The sequence below is a fragment of the Lycium ferocissimum genome, unplaced genomic scaffold (genome assembly GCF_029784015.1).
Source record: "Lycium ferocissimum isolate CSIRO_LF1 unplaced genomic scaffold, AGI_CSIRO_Lferr_CH_V1 ctg1940, whole genome shotgun sequence".
Taxonomy (NCBI): domain Eukaryota; kingdom Viridiplantae; phylum Streptophyta; class Magnoliopsida; order Solanales; family Solanaceae; genus Lycium; species Lycium ferocissimum.
Window position 1 is genome coordinate 13,498 of NW_026718396.1, and position 22,657 is coordinate 36,154.

At 37.4% G+C, this 22,657-nt stretch overlaps 1 protein-coding gene across 2 annotated transcripts; it reads right to left on the reverse strand.

Moving 5' to 3' along the window:
* Positions 1–5,006: 5,006 nt before the first annotated feature.
* Positions 5,007–14,911, reverse strand: LOC132042952 (protein FAR-RED ELONGATED HYPOCOTYL 3). Of its 2 annotated transcripts, none has more exons than XM_059433457.1 (9): positions 14,730–14,911; positions 9,631–11,850; positions 9,500–9,556; positions 9,204–9,272; positions 9,064–9,132; positions 8,902–8,970; positions 8,774–8,821; positions 5,173–5,250; positions 5,007–5,089 (listed from the first exon to the last, which is right to left on the reverse strand). In XM_059433457.1, the coding sequence occupies exons 2-8, from the start codon at positions 11,803–11,805 to the stop codon at positions 5,194–5,196; spliced, it is 2,544 nt and encodes an 847-aa protein (XP_059289440.1). In that variant the 5' UTR covers positions 11,806–11,850; positions 14,730–14,911; the 3' UTR covers positions 5,007–5,089; positions 5,173–5,193. The 2 variants fall into 2 exon arrangements, with proteins under 2 accessions (XP_059289440.1, XP_059289442.1); XM_059433459.1 differs by having other exon boundaries at positions 9,631–12,505.
* Between the last annotated feature and the right edge of the window lie 7,746 nt (positions 14,912–22,657).

A 22,657-nucleotide genomic window follows, 5' to 3' on the forward strand; every position in this document is an offset into this window, starting at 1 on the left:
CGACTTGGAATCGGGTTGGGCCGACGTTCACGACCTTTCTGCCTTAAAACGTCCATATCTCTCCTTATCCCGATGTCGCCTGTGAACCCACGACCTATGGTTGGAAAGCTATTTCAATTATCTACAACTTGCATTCTGGGAGTTTTCCCAAATTCCAAACTCATAATACCGTTTTGGCCCCTCGAAGTCAGATCACCCGAAGACGTTTTCTTAAATGCGTCCCTTTGGAGGGCTTACACTCATTTTTAGCTTATGGGTCCTTCTTAGGACTTGCCTAACTTCACATGTACTACTCATATATCTCTTCATATCCGTTATAAATCCCAACATGTGGGTCCCACCTAACAATGGCCTTTTCATGAAATTTTTATTTCAACTTCTAGCCCTAATTCCCTTAATATTCCATACCAATAAAATTCATCTACATTACACCAAATCGAAAAATAGCCTTGTCCTTAACTTGTCGCAACTAACTTAAAATATTCAACGTACAAAATACGGGATATAACGGTCAATTTCTATGAAAATCTTTTCACCGAAAGTAATCGTCCGAGGATCTTAGGACTGGATAGTATTCAAAGTGTGGTCTGCGAACAAGATAACCACTATCTTACTGAGAATACGATATTGAAGGCTTAATGAAACCGCCTTCTTTTAATCCGGACTCTTCCCCTGGACTGATGGTGTCAACTGCTTTGGCTTTTATCGCATTCTTGGGACATAACCAGATCTTCTTGATATGGTTTTTTGTATTTCTTTCTCGGGGAAAGATTTACCTAGTCATCATTGTCATGATTAAAGTGACAACAGTCTCTTTAAGCTTAGACCTATCAGCCTTGCTAATGTTTCCTCCAAAATCATCTCCAAGATGCTCAATACTAGACTAACTTCTATTCTCCCTAAAATCATCTCTCCCAATCAATCTGGTTTCATCAAAGGAAGAGTTATTACAGATAACATCATGCTTACACAGGAAATGGTTCATAACATGACCAGAGATAAGAAGGGCTTAAATGTCATCTTTAAATTGGACATGTCTAAAGCCTATGATAGAGTATCCTGGAGGTTTCTCTATCAAATCATGAGGAAAATTGGGTTATCTGGATACTGGATTGAGCTCATTCAGAAACTGATCACTAATGTTTGGTATTCAGTGGCCTTAAATGGTATTAGGCATGGTTTTTTCAAATCTTCTAGAGGCCTAAGACAACGAGACCCCATTTCTCCTTCTCTCTTTATCATAGCCTCATAATTTCTTTCTAAAATGCTTAATAGAATTACTCAGTCTCCAGACTTCAAGCCTTATGGGATGAGTAGAAATGGACCCTGTATCACCAATTTATCTTATGCTGATGATACCATTCTTTTCTGTTCAATGGACGGTACCTCAATTCAGATTATTATGCAATGCTTAAATGATTATGCTAACATGTCAAGACAAGTGATTAATCGGAAAGTCTCGATTTTTATCCACACAAAGCCGAGGATTGTGTGGCTAATGACATTAACTCTCTTCCCGGTTTTGTCAAAGGTAATTTTCCTTTTGCCTATAGGAGCTCAATCTCATTGGAAGGAAGAAAGTCGGGAGTACTTCAATGACATCTCGCCAAATTCTAGTAAGGATACGGGTTGGAATGAAAAAATGATGTCTTTTGGGGGGCAAAAGTGTTTTGATCAAAGTTTGCTCTTTTATTCTATCCCAATGCATATTCTTTTGTTGTTAACCCTCCAAAGACCACTCTTATTCTTCTCGGAAAACAATGTGCTAACTTTTGGGAAACACTAATGGAGAAAAAGAAGCATCAACGGTTCAAGTGGGATTCCTCTGTTATGCAAATCGATGCAATGTGTGTAGGTTTTAGATCTATTCATGATATTAATAAAGCATTTTCAGCTAAAGCTTGGTGGAATTTTAGAACTAAGGATTCTTTGTGGAAGGACTTCTTGGTTGCAAAATACTGCAATAAAGCACATCCCAATCAACTCAGGTGGAAACCTGGACAGTCTCATATTCGGAAGAGATTGATGGACATCAAAGAAGAAGCTGATGCTCATATCAAATGGGAGCTCAATAATGGATCATCTTCATTCTAGTGGGACAACTGGACTGGTCAAGGTCCATTAGCTAGAATAGTTCCGAATGGGGAGTTCACTATGCAAAAAGTCAAAGACTTCATTCAACATGGTGCTTGGGATCACAACAAACTAAGAGAGATTATTCCTATAGAATGGGTGGAGAAAATCAACATTATTACTACCCCAGCTAAACAGGTAGTAGATTATCCTATTTGGACTCTTACTAATGCTGGAAATTTTTCTTGCAGGTCAGCTTGGAAGAATCTCAAACAAGTCAGAAGCTCTACTTTCACTGCCTCAAGAATTTGGAGTAAAACACTTCCGTTCAAGATCTCATTCTTCATGATAAGACTACTTAACAAAAGATTTCCTACAAATGATGCAATTAGGAAGTTTGGAATCACAGATCCTTCTAATTTCCACTGTTGCAAAGTGCCCAAAGATGAATCTATTGAACATATGTTCTTTCTTGGAGAGCAACCTACCAGAATATGGGATTACTTCAACAAGGCTATTGGTCTAAGGAGAGCAGCTACTTTGAGATAGATATTGATGACTTGGTGGATGGAAAGACCTAAAAATGAAATTCACAAGTTCATTCTTCAATGTCTTCCAAACATCATTTCCGGAAATTTGGAAGAAAGATGCGCATTCAAATATCATTTGATGAAAGACAACATCTTACAAGCCTTATTAGCCTTATCAAAGATTCAATTAAGCATACGGTAAGAGCTCACTTTAATCTCCCTTATATCTTTGATTGGATCCCACTCATGGAAAAGGCGACAAAAGATCAAGCCTATTCTAAAAATCATTCCAATCAAATGGGCTAAGCCACCTGACTATAAGATAAACACTGATGGGTGCTCTAAAGGTAATGACCTAGTGGAGGAGGAGGATGTCTAAGAGATCATAATGGTAACTTGGTCATAGCATTTAGATCTTTTTTGGGAAACTATACAAACAACTTTGCGGAGGTACGCTTTATTCTTACCGGTATGACCGGTGCATCACAATGGGGTCTTTAATGTGATTATTGAATCGATTCAATGATAGTAATCAACTCCGTCAACAACAAAAAGATGACTTCCCGCTGGCAAATAAGAAACATTATAGAAAAGATTGAAGCTTTGAAAAAGAAGGGGCAATTTTATTTGTTCATTGCTATAGAGAGGCTAACACTATTGCAGACAATATGTTTAACTGAAGCTTAATTGGACAGGATACTACCTTCTTCACTAATGTTATTGATCTTCCCTCCAAGGTGAGAGCACTCTTAAAGATGGATAAGGACCAAATGATCAACTTCAGAGTTAGAACTAGCAAGAATTGTTTTAATGTATAGTCTCCTAGTTTTTGTTTATTTATCTCTGTGGAAATTGCTCCAGGATCGGGATATAATCTGTAATTTTTGTATAGGGTGGAGTAGCTACTCTCTAACTTTAGAAGTTCTGGTGGATAGATTTGTAATCCCCGGGCTCCATGTTTTCTTCTTTTGGTTACTAATATACAGGTAGGGGTCATGCCTAACCCCATACCACCATGGGTGGAATAATTTAAAAAAACAAAAAAAAAAATGCGTGGGCTTAGTTTAAGAAAACAGACATAGCCGCCTTTAAAGGGCACATCAAATGGATCAGATTTGTTTTCCATATTACTTTTTCTTTTTTCAGACTCTTTTTCACAGCAACATTTTTTTTGCGCACGAACCTTTATTTATTGCATTACTAAATGCACAACAGGAAACTGCAATTGAGAAATGAAAAAGTTGGGAGAAAAATAGGAAGAAGTGGAGAATTAATTATTGAGCCATTTAATATACAAAGATACATAAATATAGGAGGAAAAAATCAAAAAAAATATAGAAAAGCCAAAAAAAAAGGAGAAAAAAGATAAATATAATTCTAGGCCATAAAGAGGTGTTACATCACCTTGTTATGCCTAACTTTATATTATATATAAATTTTAAATCCTTGGTTCCTCAAGAGAAGGAGAAAACACGAAGATTTTAGTTTGGATGGGAACTCGTGAGGCTCATGTCAAGTTTGTCTCCGTTAAAACACTAACGCTAGTTTGAGTTTAGACTAAAAGTGCACCACTCTATGAAAGAATGTGGACTATTAATGCTTATATAGGATTATTTTCAGTTAAAGTTCAAATATAGTGGGACCATTTTGAGCCTTTTCTCTATTACATTCCAATTCTAGTCTTGTTTAGCATTCTTACTACGCGTATAAACACCCAATATTTGGCAATGATCAAAGTGAAGATAAATAACTTTATATTATTCTCCTTCTAATGGAAATTTTTTTCCTTAGAATTTATTCTGTTACAACGAAACACCAAACAATAACATATTATAAAGAAAACATTTATTAAAAATATCTTCCATCATAACAAACTCACCATTGGGTTGGAATAAAACATGCTTCACAGCAGCAATATTTCCGGCTTTTGTTCAGTTTATAGTCAACAACTGCAAGCTGCGACAACCCAGCTTAATAAACTACATAAAGTCATAAACAGCATTTACAGCTGAAATTAACTTTTAGCTGTCTTCACTTATCCTTTCTAAATACTAAAATGAAGGGAAAGAGATTAAAAGGCTGATTTATCAACAAAGGAGAAAATAATAAGTTAGATTAAAAGGCACTGTCTACATTTACAACCCATTTGCTTAACTAGAAGAAAGGTATACATCTTCACCTCAATGATCTTTACTACTTGTAACTAATACATCCCACAAAAGCCTTTACAGGTGAAATTAACTTAGAGCTGTATTTTCTATTTGAGCTCTAATATTAAATTGAAGGGAAAGAGATTAAAAGGCTGATTTATCAACGAACAAATGTAAATAGGAAGAAAAGCAAAAAGAAAAAAAAAAAAAAGGAAAGGAGAAGCACTGCCTACATTGATTCCTTTTGTTTTACACACACACACTATAAGATTCTTCATTGGTTGTACTACTTCCATCAATAGCCGGTAATGAAAGTTGAAATATTCCCACTCTTTCCTGGTAACAGAAGAACCCCATCATTCAATAAGTTCAATTTGAACGCATCTATAATATCAACTCGCGATGGGAGAAACATATACCTAATTGATGACAGGTGATCCTCAGGGATGTCTAGATGCTTCGTCATGCAATTGAGCAGATCTTACATTGGGTTCATCCTGTCAACATTAAGGAACACCATATGAGTCCAGCACAGTTGAGTGGCATTACGCTTAGCTAAACTAATTTGTCCCTGCTAATGTGGAACTGGAGTTCTTGTTTGCGACATGATAAACTATTTTTAAGACTATAAAATAACATTGGTCATTTTTGCATGTTTAATAGGACAAAATATGCTGCTATATAAGTGTTGTACAGCAACTACAGCGGGACGTTTTTGTTATATTGACATTACACCTAAGTTTCCCCCAATTAAGCGAGGGAAGGAGGCAAAGTTAGTATAATGTAAAATTCAGCAATGGTTTGGCTTATCAAATATACCGGTTTCTGCATATCACAGGATTAATCATGCACGCCTCCCAAAGCAAAGAATTGAAATCCATAATCTGACTAAAAGCTCATACATTACAAGTTTCTAGTCAGATTAGCACAGAATACAAAAGGCTCCTCTCTTATCCTTTTAGATGGTTGGATGTAACTTTTGCTATTCTCCCATAACACAAACTTAGAAAGCACCTCAGTTTATAAAATCGTCAGTCTTCACCATGTCTCCAGGTCTAAATAGGGATAGCAATGGGTCAGGATGAGGGAGGGGGTGGGGCAGGTCAAAGCTTATATTTTTAAAAATTTAAATGGGGCAGTGCAGGGGGCAGGTTGTTTTGGGCCTTCTGGCCCATTCATTCAGCTGATTCTTTGGTGATATCTTACTGTATAAAATTGTGCAAGTTCAACAAACACATAATGAATGTGGGTTTTAGAGATGGGGTTGTGATGAACTTGTTAGTGGTAATTTATTTTTGGTCAAGTCGTGTCAGTGTCACACCCCTTAAAATATTTTTAAAAAAACATAGTGTAGACAAAGAAAAAACATTATTTTCTTTATTATGAAGATAACTAGGAGGATCACTTTAGTTGCTCAAAGTACTGGAAAACCCATAAAATTATTGGACACTTATTTTCCTTTTTCGTCTTTCATATTCATAGTTTTTTCTTATATTTTGAGTATGCTATGTTAAGTGAACATTAAGTGATGAACATATACCAGAATTCGTTAAACTTAAAATAGTAAGTCAGTGCTAAGATATAGTTGTATAATAATCAAACTTGAAGTAGAGATGATACAACAACACCCAGTATAATCCTACCAGGTGGGAGTGTACGCAGACCTTACCCCTACCTTGGGAGGTCCCAAGGTAGGGGGGCTGTTTCCGATAGACCCTCGGCTCAAGAGAAGGGACCAAGACAACAATAATAATAGGCAGTAATAGCAACATATAAAGCCCAAAAGGGAAAAATATTGGGAACTCTTTTTTCCTTTTTATATTTTCTCATCGGGAACAAATATTTTTTTTTAACTGAGTAGTAACATTTAACGGTAGATCTATTATTTGTATCTTGCATGATTCTTTCTCCTGATGATTGTTATCTCCCTTTTTTCCCTAATACTGATTCTTTATGTTTTAAAAAATATAAACATGCCTTTTGTTAAAAGATTCACTGAAACAAGGAAAAATCACAAATTAACACTTAAATGGGGCAGGGCTAAACAGGACAGGGCGGGGCAGGTTAAAATCTTAGGGGGTCAAGGCTTGCCCTACCCCGTCCCACCTGCCCTATTTTCATCCCTAGGTCTAAAGCATATGAAGCTCCATGATTTTAACTCATATCAAGTAATTGTTGTCAAAACTACTGGCCAGTCATTGACAATAAAGACTTGGGAACACTTCTCATTTATCAAAAATGGCTCGTACTTTGATTTAACCAAAGAACTCCAACAAAAGCAGTTTGTACAACCTCTTAATCAGATACTCAGGAATCTTAGTCGTGGTATCCCCTATCAATATCTACCCTCCATCATAGTGAACAACTGAGATTATTAAACATTGTGTGAAAATCCTTATTTTTCCTACAGATCCTGGTCTCCTTTCTGTTCACTGTTTTTAAGCTTATGTTGCAGTGAACGAAGTCTCCTTTATGTTCCCTGTTCTTTCTTCATGTTAATACCCTGATGTTGCATCATGTTCCCATCAATTTTGTTATAGTATGTACTGGCATAGACCGTCTTTATTCCTTTCTGTTCCCTGTTTTTTCTTAATGTTAGTACACTGATATTTCATTGTATGTCCATCAATTTTGTTTCAGAAATCTCCATGGCCTCTTGAATAACTTCCACTTCGAAGATATAGAAAGAATTACAATCCCAACAAAGAATAACCTAAATACGTGGTCAACATCCTTCAAAGTATTCAAACTTAGTAGACGTTTCTCAAAAAGAAGTTCAATATCAAAATATCAGATGAACTTCAAGAATATTTTTTATGATCATTAAAACCTAGTTGATAATCTAAAATAAAGCTCATACACTAACTTCATGAACCTATTCTAATAAGACCAAGACTAAGCCCACTTACCCATACTAACTGGGAAAATGCAACAATATTTGCAAGCTACCAGCCTGAACTTGTAAAGGGATTTGTCATCGACATAGTCTCTTACTAGCATCGATGCGGCACAATATCTAAATTACCCACCTTAGTAGACGCTAAATTCAGCCTCATAAAAGGTAGCTTGACTCAGGCAAGCTCAATGCTTAGGCAAAGTATGCCTCAAGTGCAACAGGAAGTGTAAGTTGAATGGTTGTGGTATTTGGCTAGGCCAAACAACACTTAGGACCAAAGGCAGGACAAGTGAGAACCTTGGGAAGTGAGGAAAATTCCCTTTATTGATTACGCAGTGATATACGCACTTACAAGGTTAACAAGAAAGACCACATACAAGATCGCAAGACTAGGACACTGGGCAGCCCCTATTGCCCAATACTTCATCTCCCTAGGTGCCTTCTATAACCTTCCGCAAGCCTCCCTTGTGTTGTATTTTGTTCTCCAATCCAGACCTCTTAATAATACTTAATAATGGGCCCGACCCTTAATCCGTCTCCACTTAAATACTAGGCTTTTGTCTACAACCTTCAAACTCATGACTTGCTCCTAATCCACAAATCTTGTTGCACTCTTACCGCTAGGCCAGCTTTTTTAGTAGATCTTAACTATAGACAAATATTAACAGCAAAAATAAAAGGAACAAACAAAGAAAAGAGAAGCTTGTCTAACTTCTTCTTTTTTTTTTCTTTTTTGTAAATATTGTCTCACTTGTACCAATTTGCTAAAGATGGAATCATTTCCATTTCCTTTACCAAGTATTATATTTGAAAACTATAAAATAGTATCCACTTCTTTTTAATCTTTGTAAAATCCCAAGCTCATAAAAAGTAATATTTCATCTTCACTGACAGATCAATCTCTCTTTCTAAAATACTAGATTATCTAATATTTACCCTTAAGCCCCCCATGCCAGATTAAATTAATATGATAAGATCGGGATGGAAGGAGTTATCAATATAAAATAAATTATGAAATGTAGATAATAATTTGAACGCAGCAATAATTTTCGCAAAGTCCACTTCCCCAGTAATGAGTTGACAAATTGTTTATATTCCATTGACGTAGTATGTAGCACACTAACCCGGATGCCATATTGGAAACTTGGAGTGCGGAAAAAGTCCATTTGCCCCTGCAACAATAAAAATGAAGTTGTAACAAGATTTTTGGTTGACTTGCCTCAAAAAGTAACAACACTAAGAGACCACATACCAGCCCATGCATTGTTGGCTGAGCACCATAATAGCCATCATGTGTAGGAGCTATAGAGTTTAACTGTCCCTACATTCCCAAGGCAAGAGAAAAGGAAACTGTTATTTTAATAGTAGATATCAATTTTTTCAGCCTTAAAACTGTGAACTTGCTATGACATACAAGGCCCTGAATAGTCTGTTGGTTTCCATAGTAGTTATCACGAGTTGGTGCCATTAAGTTTAACTGTACCTGCAAGAGAGCAGCAACTTAGAACACCACTATAATTATTCGAAAAAAGTCAAGACACTTGCAGATCATACCATTCCTTGAACACTTTGTTGCGGGCCAAAATAACCATCAAGAGTCACATGTCTGGAGTTCAATTTGTCCTGCAGAAAATGAACTAAATAAGAAACGGGAGGTGACCTAAAAAGTTAAGCTTCAAGAAAAGCTATACACGTGTAGCATTTAGAACAACCTCCTCCCAATTTCACCGAAAAAAAAAAAAAAAAAAAAAAAAAAAAAAAAAACCTCTTCACTTTCATTTTACCAGCAAGAGCACAGTACTGTAAATCAAATGGCAATACATAAAAGTAACTAAGATATCAGAGCAAACCATTTGTTGCAAGCTGTCTGCTGTCCCAACAGCCATAACATCAGGCTCCGAGTTCACCTGCAACACCAGGAGATCTTCATGAATAACATAGAATACAAAAGAAGCGGTCCCATGAATCTTTCAAAACATACCTTCCGTTTCTTAGTAAAGTTATTCTTCTTCTTGTTTGTCTTGCTCATACTCCTACTTTGGTTATCATCTTCAATACAGAGAAGACCAGAGGCTGATGATGTGCCAGCTTCCAACATGTTCTGATTTGAGTTATTAAAAGTTACACAACTCCCAAAAGCGTCATCAAGTGCACGAAGAGCAAAACTATAGCTCTCTTGAGATAACGACCCTTCTTCACTCAATTTCATTGCGCGATGACATAGCTCATTATATCTCTGGACCCTTGATGGCACATCTTCAGATCCATCTGTCATAGAGTACTTGCTCTTGGCATCTTTTGTCCATCGCTTCAAAATATACTGAGATGGGATAGAGGAAACACCACATATTTGGAGAACTATCAATGCATGTCTACATAAGTAGCCTTTAAATTCAAACAAATGACATATACAAGATATTTCTGACTTCATTTCATTCATTGTAACAATGAACTCTTGAGTCTTCTCAAAATCTTGAACTCTAAATGTTATGGCTGTCTCGTCTTGCTTCTCTTTTTTAGGAATGCAAGCAACTGCACCCAAAACCTCAGCCTGGAATTTCTTAAATACAGCATGTGTATAAAGGCCTGCCACATGCTTCTCAAATGGTGATGGGGATTTCAAAGCAGGTTGTTTGTTCCACGTATCAGAATCTGCCTTTGCCTCCTCCTCATACCTATCTTGCAATATTGCTTCATATTGCTTTACAAACTCCTGGACGGTGGTTTTCTTATGTACATATTTGTCAAAGAAAGAGTTCACACTCTCTGATCGTTGGACCGTTGACATTCCCGCTAAAAGTACACCCCTTGTAAATGTAGGGGCCCATTTCACACGATCTTCATACAGCAAATGGATCAATTCAGCTTCTCTGAGTTCAAATCTATCAACTAGTTTTCTCCACCTCTTTTCAAACTCCTCATCTGTCCATGACCTGTAAATACATTTCTCAAACTTTGGCATGAACTTTTCATTCTGTTTAATGACATGATTCAGTGTTTCAGACACCTTTCCCAGGATATGCCACAAACAGAAATGATGGAGGGATGATGGCCAAGCCTCTGAAATGACCGACTTCAATACCTGATCATGATCGGTGATCACTGTCCTGGGAGCCTGACCGCCCATTGCCTTCAACCATGTCCGCATTACCCAAGAAAATGTTGCTGCACTCTCATCAGAGACCAAAGCACATCCAAGATGCATGAACTGAAAATGCTGATTGACCCCAACAAAAAGAGCAAGGGGCATTTTATATTTGTTTCTGATGTAGGTAGTATCAAAAGAGACAACATCACTGAAATTTGCATAGTCATGCCTGGCTTTGGCATCAACCCAAAACAAGTTCTTCAAACGCTGATCTTCACCCACATCAACAGCATAAAAGAAGTTGGAATTAAGATTTTGCATCTGAATGAAGAACTCTAACAGAACATTTACGTCTCCCCCTTCCATTGATGAATTTCGACCTTTGTCAAATGGACCTTTTGTGTCACTTCTCAGACCAACAACATTTTTGTATTCAGCAAATTGTCTTGCCATTGCGGCATACATCCTTCTTGTTTGTTCACTAACAGCTTGGGCAGGTAAAAGTTCATGATTATGTTCTTTCTCGAATCTATGAATTATCCATTTCCCATCGGACCTTCTCTTCACATGCATACTTGCTTTGCAATCTGTCTTTGCACACGCTCGCCGACCAGTAGCATTTTCCGGATCCTGCTTGTTTCCTTGTCTACTACGTGGTCGATTTGCAGACTTCTCATATTCCCGTTTCGTTCCATATCTAGAACATGCAAATTTTGCATCAATGAATTCCCTTGATGTCTTTGAGCGACGGCTGTTTTGTATAGCTGTATTGAATCCCATCGACCGAGCATACTCTTGATAAAAGGCATAAGCCTCGCCATGTGACTCAAATTCCATGCCAGCCAGCGGTTCAAGGTTCACATCCTCCTTAAACTCTATCATAGTTCCTATGGGACTGTTCATATCCCCTCCATCTTCTGCATGCATCTTCTCTTCAACAACCAACATCCCATGCATTCCATCATCACTGTGCATTTTTTCTTCATTGTCAAGCATATTTATAATTCCATTTTGTTCTTCTTCTTCCTTATCATGGTCTTGAGAAGGCAGCCGAAGATCTATATCCATGCTGCTAAACAAATGAAAGCCTATTGACTTTTCTTTTACTGATACCTGAACGTCAAGAAAAATTAGAGGAGAACTTATCCAGTAAGAGGTTACGAAAACATAGAATTAATTCTTATTCAATAAGCACAGAAAGATACAATAAGTAGCCCAAAACATCTCTGCCTACATTCCATCACTCTTCTTAATCTAACCAGAGTCCAAGAACTGTCGCTAACTTGTGCTTCCATTAAAGTTTTGGGTTTACTAAGTGGCCTAAATATCAGGAAACTTTGAGTTCAAGATCATCATATAAATTTAATCGAGCCAATCCATTCATCACTCGGACAAGTGACAACAGCTCATACATTACAATAACCTTCAACTAGCTTCCCATCTCTGAAGTTTCATCATGTCCTTCAGGTACATTACGGAGGACAAAATTGCTCACAAAATTTATCAGCCAGCAGGCATAGAGAGTGATTGTATGGCATTTTTCGAGGACACTGAAGATCCATAACACGGAGGATCTGCATCAAGCTGTTACCACATCGAATCCATCAGGGATTTGATTCATTTGGATATAGAAGGCCTCCGTCCAAGTTTAGACAGAAATAGAAAGGTATATAATTGTATACACTCCACCAGCAGGTGAGAGCGACTGAAATTGCAGCTTCTAGTCTATATATCAGAAGTGCTTACTTAAAATCCAACCACATTCAACCTGCAGATTAAATAGAATAAGATCACTTCCCCATCTCTGCGATGCGAGCAATTAGCCCTCTCCCCTCCCCTCTAATGCAGACCTCGACATGGCACTTGAGTGACGATACATACTTCCTCTGAGTCATTTTATGTGGTGGTGTTTGACTCGGCGTGGAGTTTAAGAAAGAAAGAGAAACTTCTGAAATTTGTGGTCTTAAAAATGTCATGAAATTTATGTGGCTACAAAAACATGTGATCAAGGATAAAATGGGAGTTTAAAGTTAAACTACCTCCAAATATAGAAAGTTATCATTCTATTTTAAATAGACTAGTAAGGAAAGGGTGACGCGTAAAATGAAAAGAGGGATCATTCAAAGGTGAGTCTAAAATAACAAAGCACTTGAGCGCCAGTCTCCCATGGTTCACTCCAGCTTCATTAACCGCTAGACCACACACATGGAGCTTGTCTTGTGACCATTACTTTGAATGAACAAAAAGGCAAAGCACAACTTTGAATTGATCTCAATCCAAAGTTCATAACTGTTTGCCACCAAAAAACCAAAAAGATGGATAACAAGATGTTAAACAAGTCCATACAGCAGAAATGCGATCATTAATACCATGTAACATATTGAACCAAGTGTATCGAAGTGAAGAGAGAAGAGATCGAAAGCTAATTCCACGTTCTTTCAAATTCATTAACTTATAAACTCTTCTCACATTGCCTCTTGCAGAAATTTTCTTAAACAAATAAACAAAGTATAATAACATTGCTCAATTAAAATTCAAGACTTTTTTTTCCAATGAGGTGATATGGTACTACTAAGGGAACTTCTTTGCAAGTTGCAACAGTGGAAGAGAAAGGTCTCCCAGACAAATATAACCAAACATTCACGTGTTTATCATTGTTTATCCTCGAGTAGTATTCTCATCTGAGTAATACAAAGCTTTGCACATCTGCAGGATAAATTGGGTGTTCAAGGAAGGAACTTTTAAAATTTACCAACTACTTCTCCAAGTTCCAGTGGGGAATTCAGATTAAGTTTTTGTTTTTTCTGTTTCTTATCTTAGTTGAGTCCAACAAACTTAGCCTCTACCTTTCATCCTGAACTCATTTTGTAAATTCACTCCATAGCCTTGCATGTTCTCATATGATGATTGCCTTCTTTTCAACAGCCAAACCAGCTTATCTCGAAAGAGCCGATAGTCTAGCTCATCTTACCCCAGTAAAGGTACTTTTTAAAGAAAATCAGATAGTATTCTGCGAAATATACAAGAAAGAACAACCACAGCCTAATGATATTCAGCTATTACAATTGGCTATATACATTAACTCAAACTGTCAAACAGAATACTAACTTCCTTCCAAAAAAAAAAAAAAAAAAAAAAATCACCCAATTTGGATCAATATAATTCTTTTCACTAATCCAGACTCTGATTAGTAGATTAATCCTAAATGTACAGGCTTACAACTAAATCTAATTCACCATTTGGTGATAACTAAAATTGCTTATCGCTTCACTCAATAACTGCCTTGTTTGTCACAATGAACATAAACATAATCAAGTTATCGAGGCCAACTCTAACTCCAGATACAACTCTTGTATATAACAAACAATAAATTACACCTGTCACAGCTTCATAAAAAATAAAAAATAAAATGATAGCTCCAAAAAAATGTTGTTAACATAACTAACCCAATTCTAGCATACAAGAACAACATACCCAGTGTATTCTCACAAGTGAGGTCTGGGGAGGGTAGTTTGTACGCAGACCTTACCCCTACCTTGGGAGGTAGAGAGGTTATTTCTGATAGACCCTCGGCTCAAGGAAAAACATTTCAAAGAAGGGGCAGTAACTAGAGCAAAACAATATAGCTAATTGAAGTGCAAGAAACAATATATAATAGTAACAGAAATGGAAGAAGAAGAAGAAGCTACAAGCTTAAAATACTAGGAAAACCCAATTCTAGTATATAAACCTTAAACATTCGTCTCTAAAAGAACATCCGATTAGAAATAATGTTAGCATAGTCGTTACATTATCATAATTCCAATGAATTAAACAGAAAACAGAAACGTCAGGATCATAATTAAATAAAGGGCAAATACTTTAGTCTTAGTAAGAGTTGATATACAAATGTTCATCATCGTAATATGAGGGATGAGGGATGAGGGGTGGGGTTGGGGGTAGAAGGGGTGTAAAAAAGAGTTAGGGAAGAAGGGAGAAAGTGGAGGTAATACCTGTATGTATGTATGTAATCTTTGTTTGTTGTTTGGTCACGCACAGACACACTTTGGATCTGCGATTCTGCAACTGAGAATTCACGCGATGAGGTTTGGCGAGTGAAGTCCCAAAAATGTCTATTTGATTTAGGGTTTCTAAGTCTCACCCCCTCGTCTTACCAACGCCACTGCAGCGCGTGATTTTTCTTTTCTTTTCTTTTCTTTTCCCCTTACATTTTATTTATCATCCAAACGATATAAGAAAACAAGTCTAATGTAGTTTTTGGAATTTTCACTAGAATTTTGGAGTTGGAGTTGTGATTGTGTTTAGCCATAATTTTTAAAATTGTAATTTTTGGTGAAATGTAATTGTAAAAAAAGTGAAAATTTTTGTGAAACAAGTTTTTAAAATTCCGGAATACAACTTCAAGTTATATTTAGAATTCTTTTGGCTAAGCACTGAAAAGTGAAAAAAAAATTCTGGAATAAAGTGAATAATTCTTATCGCCAAACGCTTACTAAATAAATGGTAGTAAAACTTTTTTCTTATAAAAAATAATAATGTATTCTGATATTTGAGCACATAAATTTGTATAATGTTTTACAGTAATAAATGATGTACGTATATTTGTATGGGTAAGGAAATATGTGAATAGAAAAACATTATGATTTATTTTTTAAGACTTTGATGTAACATCTTATGTCAAATTGAGACTCTCAGTATTCTAAAAGAATTGAAATTTCGAATCTTATATTTATATCTTTATTAATGGATATTTATACTTTTTTGAATCTTATATTTTCTAGTAATTTTTTTTACACAGATTAGCCTTCAAATGCGCTGGTCTTAAATTTTTGCAGGTCTTTAATTTTTGCCCTTTGCTTAAAAAAGTGGCTGAAAAATATCTCGAGCTTTTGGGTTCGAACCCCCGCTCAATCAAAAAAAAAAAAAAACAATTCGCAAGGCAAGGCAAGGCTTGGCAAAAAGTCTGACTTATAAGGCAGATTTTGCGTTAAGGCAAAAAAGATTTATTTTTTTTTACTCTACTAGAATTGTACAAAAGTTAGGCCTCCTGAATAGGCCTAATTTTGCAATGCAATGAAACTCTACCTTGCAATTTTTTTTCTCGACTGAGCGGGGTTCGAACCTAGAACCTCGAGATATTTTAGGCGAAGGGCAAAAATTAAAGACCAGCAATTTGAAGGCAAAAATTAAAGACCACCACCGAATAAGGACAATCGTGCAAATTGCCCTTTTCTTGTTGCTTGAATCCAATTCCAATCGTTTGAATCTACAAGGCCGGATTGGGTAGTCGAATTATTATTTGAGGAGTTTTCACAAATGACTATACTTTCGTGGTTTTTTTTTAGGGATAGCTATACTTTTGCTAATTACATTTCGTAGCTATAGTAACTTGTATTCAATTCGGCTGTATTCAATTCGATTGTATTTGTTTGTAGCTACTTTTATACTGTATTCAACTTATTATATTTAAATTCGGTTGTATTCAAACAACATAAATGCAAAACAAAAAAAATAATACATGGATATTTAGTTGTATTCAAATTCACTGTATTCATTTGTATACAGAAAGATCTCCTTTGAATTACGGGCAAAAAATACATAAAGAAACATTGTATTTTACACAAAAAAAATAACGAATACACTCAGATCTGAGACACAAGAAATAAAATACACTTAGATTTGAGATAGAAGAAATACAATACACTCAGATCTGAGATACAAGAAATAAAATACGCGTAGATCTAAGAAAATACACTCAGATGTGAGAAAAATTCGGTCGATTGGCCATGGATTCCGGTCATAAAAGACGACGGCGGTGGAGGAGAATTGAGGGCCAGAGAAGACGACGACGGTGGAGGAGAGAAGCCATCTATTTTGAAGGAGAAGCCAATGATGGATCCAGCCAAATCTGATTCGATTTCGAAGGAGAAACCAACGATGGATCTCTGTTTTAATGGTGGTGCTCTCTTTTAATGGTGGTTATGAGAAATACACTCAAAATGGCTTCGAAATCCGGCCAGATCTGATTTGATTTCGAAGGAGAAGCCAACGATGGAGCTATGTTTTAAAGGCGACAATGATGGAGCTCTGTTTTAATGGCGGAATAGAGGTGGTCCGATGGGTGCTTCCGGGTGGTATTGAGGCGGAGAGAAAGAGAGGACAGTGAGGAAGACGGAGAAGACATTGGTGAATCTATTGTTGAAAAGAGAGAACTTGATGCAGTGTCGTATGTTACTACTTAGGTATAGTAATTATGGTAGGTAATTCAAATACCTAATATAGCTACGTTGTCTAATTAAATTAAAGTATAGTTAATATAGGTAAATACCTCTTAATTATATGTTACCTACATCACGTAAAATTCCCTTAATATTTTCAATCTCATTCAGACTTTGATTTTGTATCTTTTGATAAATTTCTATATTTAAACATGATATATGACAACTTTTGCAATAAAATATTTAAAATATCTCATAAAATCATGTAGCTAAATTATGAATATTTGCTCTCTGTAACCAACTCAAATTACCAACATAACACTGATGTTTATTATAACCACTCATAATACAACATCTGATAAGGGAAACAATAAGCAATTAAAAGTAACATTCATTAAGGAAAATTGAGAAATGGATACCAGAAGGGAATGAGAAACTTAGAGCAAGGAGACGAGAGGAATAGACGGTTTTCTTAATAATACGTGTAGCCCATTCTTTTCAACTCCTAGTCCTTTTTAACCAAATGCTAATTGGACTTGGATCTCAACTTAAACTCTTCAACATTTTACACAGTCTAATAATCTCAACTGAATCAGTCTTATTTACCACTTTTAGCCCATAGACCCTTACGGAGCCAGCTTGGTTCACAAAAATACTCTCATCCTGAAAAAGAACCGTGTCCTCAAGATTCGAGTCGATCAATCTCGCAAACAAAGGCATTCGAAGACTAGTTGTAGCTACATCGATTTTGACATGAATGAAGATCACAACTTGACAGGTCCACTTGCATATTAAAAAAAGAACCAACAATCTCATATTTGCTAGCAACACTAGCATGACCATTGCCATATGTACTTCATTGACATACCACCAACTCATAATAACATTCTCAAGGACTCCATTGCTTTCAAGATTGCTAATTGCAGAATGTAATTCAAGGGTTTACAAGATTGCCTCAAGGACGCCATCGTTTTCTTCAAGAATTGGTACATCAAAAGTACTTCCTCCAAGATTAAAAACTATAACCATTTCATTATTTTCCATTTGAAAAAATAGAAACCAAGGAGATAGCAATAACTTTACTACTACTAAGTACTATCATTATTTGAAAAATCCTTCACGCCAATCAAGCGAACTTTCACATGATAAACATATTTGGTTTTCTCCTTCAGCAGAAGGTTCAACATTGATCGACTAAGTTTGCAACTATCGGCAGATTGATTGAAAGTTGGTTCCACTTTAGTTCCTTAGCTCTTTGTCGGTTAAACCATGTTCTGAAAGGGTCATCCTTGACTCCTAACTGGCCAGTATCAACCCAAGGGCAAGTGTATAAGCCAAAGGTAGTAGTTCTCTTAGGCCCACAAAAAAGATTGTCCTACCGGATATCAGGGCTCAGCATAAATATCGAAAATCGAAAAACCGAACCGAATCAAATTAAGTCGGTTTTTCGGTTTCGATTTTTCAGTTCAGTTACGATTCTTTTTTTAAACAAATTCGGTGTTCAGTTATGGGTTACCGGTTCTTCAGTACTTCGGTTTAACCGAACATTTAGTATATGAATAAAAAAAAATTATAACACTCAGAGTCCACTTACTATTAGGCCCAAATTAGAATTATCCAACCTAAGGTCCAAGCCCATCCCTAGCTAGACCCTAATTTCATTCCACCAACCGTCTAACTCTAAGCCTCTAACCCTTAATTTCATTTTAGATTTTTAGTTACTCACTTCCTCTCCTCACACCCGCGGTGGCGACTTCACTTTCTTAGTTTCTCCCTCACTTCCGGTAGCGATTTCGCCTGTTTGCTCCTCACTTCCGGCGTCTCTTCTTTAGCTTGGAAAAATCTTTATATAATTAACCTTTTTTATCTAAAGGTCGAGAACTTCATGGTGATGATTAGAGTTAAACTTTGGATATGATTCCCATGTGGTTCATTTGACCGTCTTCTACTAGTTACTACTCCCCAATGATCCTAATTTTTTTTATTCTATAGGTGTTACACCTCGAAAATTTTTCCGTTAACGCACAGTGAGTAGGCTAATGAGGAACACGAAGTATACGATGTTTCAATAAGTGAGAGATAGCATTTGATGATTGTAAATAAGATTTGAAAGATATTCAATGTTAGATGAGAAAGTTGCCAAGGAAAGGCCATGTATACGATAAGTGTCGGAAAGGTTTTATGAGTAGCAAGATGATGACAACTTAATGATGTGTTGGGGAGGAGTTATAACGCCCCCTTGTATTGCTAATGAAGTGATAAACAAGTGCTAAGAAGGTTCCATAAGGATTGGAGATCAAACGAGACGACGGGATCGAACTTGGTGTGGCAGTGAGTTTCACGGCCAGTTCCACGGCCAGCAGTGTGTTCCACGGACCGTGGATGGGTCCGTGGAACTCCCAGCAGAGAAGACAACTGATTGGTCATGAACCATGACCAGTTTCATGGACAACACTGGGTTCCACGGACCGTGGAACAGTCCGTGGAACACCCGACGGACTGAAATGTTTCAAGTCTTTAAATGAGTTTCCAACTTCATTATTTCATTCCCAACATCCCTCTACTTCTCTCTAAAAGCTCTAGGGCCTCATATGTGTTTCATGAACAAGAATCCAAAGGAAATCAAAGGTTGTTATCATCAATACAAGTGAATCAAAGTAAGAGAATCCATTAAAGTTCATCAAAGACAAGGAATTCAAGTGAAGGAAAATCTAGGGTTTTGCTCAAGTGAGGCATATGCCACCAAGGTTCAATCCTACACCATATAAGGTAAGTTTTATGATGTTTCCATGTTTTTTAAAGTATTTGGAAGGTGAAACACTTGGATTACAAAGGAATGTAAGAAATGGATCATGAATAGGTGAATAGTATCACTTTTGAGTAGATGTGTGAAACGAGTTATGATTCTTGATACTTTATGAATATAATCATGTTATAAATGATATTGAGAGTATGGAAACCGACATTGTATGTGAATGAACGTATTGACGAGATATGACTATGAATATGGGTGACTTGAAGTAAATTGTGAAGTAAGAGTAATGTAAATGACTAAAAGCTACTGCAATGTTATTGGGAACGTTATTATTGATGTTTGGGAGTTGATATACGATGTGAGGGAAGTAGTATAAATAAAGGAGATGCTGTCCGATTTTCTCTAGAATTAGTTATGAATGCTAAAGCTATCTAGTATCTAATATGAGTATGCACTTCAATGAAGGTAAAACGTGAGCTTGAAGAAGAACGCTCAAGTGATAGAATAGTGGCACGAAAAGGTATGTAAGGCTACCCCTTCTTTCATAAGGAATGGTTCTTTGGCCAATTGTTCATCCTCTTATGAGTTCATGATACCCCCTAATGATCCTAGCTCGAGAAGCTATTAAGCTAATGACGCTCAAATGATATGATTGTACTGAGTTCCTTATATGACGAGTAACTCTCTAAGGATAGAAGGTAATGAATGACGATAGTAACGAGACTAAAGATAGATATGAGCTTGTATGTCTGTATGCCCATGAGAGGCTATTGTGAACCCCGAGCTTATATGGCCGGGTAGAATATGATAAATATGTATATGTATATATGTATGTGTGCCCATGAGAGGCTATTGTGAACCCCGAGCTTATATGGCCGGGTAGAATATAACGAAGATGTATATCTATATATAACGACGTGCGCACACCACTGCAGTTGGGTACGAATAACACTGAGCCTTGGTAGGGCGTGTACGAACAACCCTGAGCCTTGGTAGGGCCAGGTATGAACAACCCTGAGCCTTGGTAGGGCCAGGTACGTGAAACACCGAACCTTCGTGGTCGGGTACGCAATGTAAAAAGATATATATGACATCTATATGAGTACGAATAAGCTATATGTATGACATCCATGTAAGTATGATTATGCTATGAATATGACATCGATTTGAGTATGAATATGTTAAGACCATGTGAGTGCCAAGTAAGGGCTATGTATGTGCAAAGTATATGACACGAGTATGAGTATGAAAGGAAAATAGATACGAAAGATAAATGAGCAAGGATATGAATGTATGTACGCGAATATGCAATAGAAATGGAACGTCCCTATGGAAAGGCAAGTAAGTGCTATGATGATGATGATACTATCTCCCATCTTATGTTATTTCATGTGTTATCCATTATGCTTCCATATTGATATTAATCATGCTTTACATACTCAGTACATTCTTCGTACTGACGTCCTTTTGTTTGTGAACGCTGCGTCATGCCCGTGGTGGCCGGGGGAACGACTCGATTCATAGCCGTATTATCTCGGGGGACTACATAGTAGAGCTCCATTTTATTCGAAGCTGCAGCTTTTGGTATAGATTCTTTTGTGTATATATTCATGGGCACGGCGGGGTCCTGTCCCACCCATGTGTTATGATATGATGTACCCTTCTTAGAGGCTCGTAGACATTGTGTATATGGTTAGATATGTTCGGCCTTGTCGGCCTATATTTTGGGATGTTGTTTATCGCCTCGTCGGCGCATGTATAGTTATATGGACTTAGATGCCATTGATGATATAAATATGTTGTTGCTCAATGAGACTAGAATGATGAATGAAAATATGATACAATTACGTGGCTCACCTAGAATGTGATGTATAAGTATGCTAAGGGGTGCCTGGGTGGGCTAGCACCGGGTGCTCGTCGCGGCCCTCAGGTTGGGTCGTGACAAAAGTGGTATCAGAGCAGTTCAGTCCTAGGGTGTGTCTTCGAGCCGTGTCTAGTAGAGTCTTGGTTATGGGTGTGTTGTGCGCCACACTTATAAACAAGAAGCTGCAGATATTTTAGGAATGAATGACCTTCTTTCTTCATAAGGAATCGTGCGATAGAGCTATGATGTAAGAGCTTCTTGTTTCCTAACGATATGTTGTGTATTTCAGAAATGCGGTAAAGAGAAAGGCGACCCCAAAAGGGCAAGACGGTGGCGGAAAAGCGGGGCGAAAGAGCACCGCCACCGGTAGTAGAAGAAAGTGAGTCCCAAAGTGCGGCTCAATCTCGATCCTCCGGATCGGTGCCTATATTAGAGGAGCGTGGGGAGCTTCGGCCCGGCTCCGGCACCTCGACTCCTCCGGATGCTTCGAGGCCAAGATGTAAAAGAGGCCATTAATTTGTTGACTCAATTGGTTGCGGCCCGGACTCGAGAGGCAAGGTTCGGGCAAGGTGAGGTGGCTGTTAGTGCAAGAGCCTGTGATTTTATTAGTTTGAACCCTCCGAAATTCTTTGGATCAAAACGGATGAGGACCTCAAAATTTTATTGATGGTATGCTAAGGACACTTCGGTTGATACATGCTTCGGACACCGAATCGGTGGAGCTAGCGTCCTATGGGCGAGGATGTTGCGGTCCATTGGTACACGGTTTGGATGGCTTCACGGGGAGCCAATGCACCTCCTCCGGTATGGCAAGAGTTTGTTGATGCATTTCTCCGACATTATTTGCCCCCAGAAGTTCGGCGAGCTAGAGCCGATAAGTTCTTGAATTTGAGACAAGGGAGCATGAGTGCTCGAATATAGTCTCCGCTTCAATTCCTTGGCTAGGTATGCTTCGGCCATGGTAGCGGATATGGGTGATCGAGTGCACCGGTTTGTGAAGGGCTTAGGGCCACACTTGATGGATAGATGCTTGACCGCGTCTCTCCAGAACAATATGGATACTGCACGCATCCAAGCCCACGC

What these genes read in the sequence shown, in the direction of transcription:
- LOC132042952 (XM_059433457.1), bottom strand. Translation starts at nt 11,805, where the DNA reads ATGGATATAGATCTTCGGCTGCCTTCTCAAGACCATGATAAGGAAGAA. An exon ending in AACAAAGTGTTCAAGGAATG is followed by an intron (nt 9,133 to 9,203) that starts GTATGATCTGCA and finishes GCTCTCTTGCAG; the next exon opens with GTACAGTTAAACTTAATGGC. An exon ending in AACAGACTATTCAGGGCCTT is followed by an intron (nt 8,971 to 9,063) that starts GTATGTCATAGC and finishes TTGGGAATGTAG; the next exon opens with GGACAGTTAAACTCTATAGC.